The following is a 3,991-nucleotide window of genomic DNA, read 5'->3' on the forward strand; positions in this document are numbered from 1 at the left end:
TCCCACGGGAACTAAACATGTGATCTCTTATAAAACAATAAGCTATCTCATGAATCCCAAATCTTTATTTTTGAACTGAAAACTGTAGGTGAGGCCCTGACAGTAATTTTTTATTGAAGGCGGCATGAAAAAACATAAAGGGGTAGTTAGAAGAAGAGGGAAGAATGTACAAAGGGAAGGGGAATATACAAAAGGGGGCTATACAAGGGAGTCAAGAATCCCAAATCTAATTATTCCACTTCATTATACACTAGATCTTGCCAATCTATTTTTATTGCATGAAACTTGTACTATTATACAGTTCCTAGCAATGAGACGACTGTACAATATGTCCAGTTCTGCCATCATATGCTCAAAGTGGATAGGTACTAGGGACAGATTTTTGTGTGTTAATTTATTAAACCACAGACCACAGTTGAATAGTACATCCCATCTGCATGACATTCTTCTCTGTCCATCTGAAACCATATACCATCACCGATATAATCGAGTAGAAATATCATGGAAGAGTTAGGTGCTCTTATCCTTTTGACCTAATAATGGCTCCTTTCCCCTGTGTTACAGAAAGACAAAGAGGCATATATTGGTGTGTGTTTTCAATTAGATATTTGAATATTTTTGTTACAGTGGAAGGTCGTCGACACAAATTGTTAGTCACTAGCTTTTCCTTGTACTTGCTATATTCACTATTCAGGGCTTCTGTTCCAAATATCCTCTGCTACTAAACATCATTGTTTTAAGTGATGTTGCAAATTGTATGTAGTTTGTACAGCCAATTAATTGACTGCAAATTGGTGGAAGCACCTTTGTTCAAAACATTCCGTAAGTTTGTAACATCGACAAGGATGTTGCATGCTTCTATCCTGGCACAAATGGCCTTGTGATATTCTTTTAGGTACAACTAGTTATGGTTAGTATGCACTCTAGGCCTTCTGACCACTAGCTTTGCCTGCGCTTACCCCTCTTCTTGTGACCTTTTTGCTTCTTTGTAGAGCTGTGTGTGTAGGCTTGTTGCTTTGCTTGTCTGGTTTTGTTAGCCTAGGTTGCTTTGTATATTGTGGTTTAATTGGCCTGGTAAGTTTTTGCATCATCTCAGTGTGCTTCTTCCAATACAAAACGACACGCATGTTGATGTGAGTTTGAGAAAAAAGTTGTGGTAAGTACCAAATGCACCCTTAAAGCATGGTTTCAAGTTTCAACATAGAAAAAAGGCAAGAATAAAGGATGTCTATCAAGATTGTGGGATGAAATGAGATGACAAAGGTCTAGTCTCCCAGCAAATCTGAGTGATTTTGATTCCTCCCTACAAATTTAATACACACCAGATTAGTGTGGTGAGTCGGTGAAATTTCTCGTGGCTCCCTCCTACATAGGCGTGTCAACTCATTGCGTACTGCTAACACAAATCACCACCCACTCAATACTGGGTATTGTGTTGGCTTCCCCCTCTATATAAATAGCACATCTGCGCTCACTCTTTGTTCCACAGAAACACGAGCAGCCACAAGTAGTGTCCATTACTAGTCCCCTGACCTTTCGTGGAAAATTTCTCCCTGCTGGGGAAACAGTAAAGGGGAAGGAGAGAAAGAAAAATAGAGAGATAATGAGTTCATCTTGGACAGCAAAACAGAACAAGATCTTTGAGACGGCGCTAGCGACGTATGACGAGGACACGCCAGACCGCTGGCAGAAGGTGGCACGAGCAGTCGGTGATGGGAAGTCAGTCGATGAAGTGAAGAGGCACTATGAAGAGCTGCTGAAGGACCTGCATCACATTGAGTATGCAGGCGGCCGTCGCGGATCCCTCTACAACATCTCCGGCGCCAGCAGTAGCAACGGCAACTCCTGGGGCAGTGCCAATGAGGACCACAGGTAATTAAGAAGCCCGTACTCTCATACACACATAATCTCATGGTGCATCCTCTTCATATGCTCACCTGTTGTTATGCACTACTAGTCATGGGTGTATGTTCAAGAGCAGTGTTTCTGCATGCTGTTACTTGATTTTGTAGCTTTTGGTCATTTTATGATTCCTAACGTCCCACACCTAGATTATCTTTTTCCCTCTAGTTTGCAGCATGCCTTTTATAGTTTGTTCCTCCTATTCTGTTCTTCCGGCTTGTGTTTAAGTGTCTGGGTGTGCCTTGATTATCTGTATCTTGGGCTATCTGAAATGTAAGTCAAATCCATTGTCCTTGGATTTTGCTGGAATTGACTTATGCCTTGCATAACTTTTTTTTTTTGACTTGTGCCTTGCATAACTTATGTGATTAGTTTGACAATTACATTCTTCCCGAAGTGTGGAATTTGACTAGCTCTGCAGATTGCATTTTTCTGAACTTAGCTATATAACTGCTGGTCTGCTGCCCTGTTCCATTTCCACCTTGTGATAATTAAGCATGTGATCCTTGTTTGTTGTTTATAAGGAGTACTCCAAGTTCCAACTAGTAAATAGTAATACACTTTTGTGCTCTTTCTTCATGTTTTGTGCACTCTGTTGACTGAGACTCCATTTGGCAAGACAAGTCAACTCCCTTTTATCTGCCAACAATGCGCAAATTCAACTAAATGGAAGATACAGCAGAATAAACAGAAGTATGCTGAAATTTCAAACTCCAGGCAGCCTCACTTTTTTTGTTTTTTGTGAACAACCTCACCTGTCCGTGATGATGATCTGCCGGCAAAATACTAGTGGATAACTATGGCCACAAGGACACTATCTGATCCAGTTTAGTGTCGAATTAAATTGTGAGTACAGTGGGAAAGATATGGATAAACACCCGTAATCATAGTAGTTACTAATCTCTAAACTGGGCGGTGAAGCAGGTCAATCTGTTTACGGGAATGAAAATTCTTTAGCATTAGTATGTTTGTGCTGCTGCTGCTGCTACTCAGTGTGCTTTGAAAATCCAGCAATCAAATTATTATGCTTGTGAGAGAAATAGTGATGGTGTTCCTCTTGGGAGGTTGCTCTGCATATTCCTCTGCAAAGAGGGAAACGCCTCGTTCCTACTACTCCCTGCACAGTGGTATCAACCATGCATATTTTCCTAAAGTTTGCAAGGGAAATCATTACAAACCCCACTACCTTTAAGCTGTTTGCCTTTATGATGAATAAATCACTTTCAGAACAGTGTACATTTTGTTCCCCCTCCTTTAATTTATTCGAAGGGATAACGGTGTGATGTTGTGGTTTCTTTGTTCCAGGAGAAGGTACCTCAATCCTCAGTGAACGCGATCTTGGAGGAGCTGATCCGAAGCCTATTGCAGTGGCGCTCTTACCAGCAAAACCGAAACATAACCGAGTCCCCCTGAGATTACGTTTACTATATATTTTTTGAGCTAATGTGCTCTTGCGTTGTATGTGTGTGTTGTCATAGGTAGTAGAATTGCTACCAAAAGAAGATGGGTACTAGACTTGTGTAGTGGTTTGATGAAAAACTTCTAGCTGAGGTCGGGAGCGTGCACTCCCGGCTTAAAATAAAAAGGGATCAACACTGTTAAAATTCTTGAAAAAAAGTAGACATATACTTGAAGTATTGCAGCATGTCTCTGCCAAGTTTGGTGCAAAAAGGATTTACATGTCTGATTTGGCATGTCACCTGATGAAAAAAACAGTTTTCGTCTATGTGCTTTAAGCAGATTTTCGACGTTTTCTCCTTCCTTTGCTGAGTGCTATCATGATAAAGTAGTAGGGCAGAACAAAAGGGTACCAAACTCGGACCACCAAATTCAGGTCCAGATACCCAACAGTCATACGATAATGAACATTGGCCATCTTGGACAGGTGACCAAAGCTTGGGCTGTGCGGGGTGGTCCACTGGAAGCAGTTGCAGAGATCTGCATGATCCTTCACTATCCAGTCTAGTTCTCCAAAGTGAATGGCCATGTCACTACTGTTGATCAGGTAGAGAGCTTTGCCAAGTGGCCCCGCGCTTCGACGGACGATGATCGGCGCCCGCCGGAGTCGTAGCAGCAAAGGAAGGAAACT

The 3,991-nt window shown here is 41.7% G+C and overlaps 1 protein-coding gene across 1 annotated transcript; it reads left to right on the forward strand.

The window, feature by feature from the left end:
• Window positions 1-350: 350 nt before the first annotated feature.
• LOC119326023 (protein RADIALIS-like 4) lies at window positions 351-3,541 on the forward strand. The gene is made up of 2 exons (XM_037599733.1): window positions 351-1,872; window positions 3,208-3,541. Exons 1-2 carry the CDS (start codon window positions 1,604-1,606, stop codon window positions 3,230-3,232), a joined length of 294 nt encoding a protein of 97 aa, XP_037455630.1. The 5' UTR covers window positions 351-1,603; the 3' UTR covers window positions 3,233-3,541.
• Window positions 3,542-3,991: the final 450 nt, after the last annotated feature.

Source organism: Triticum dicoccoides, chromosome 6B (genome assembly GCF_002162155.2).
Source record: "Triticum dicoccoides isolate Atlit2015 ecotype Zavitan chromosome 6B, WEW_v2.0, whole genome shotgun sequence".
NCBI lineage: Eukaryota > Viridiplantae > Streptophyta > Magnoliopsida > Poales > Poaceae > Triticum > Triticum dicoccoides.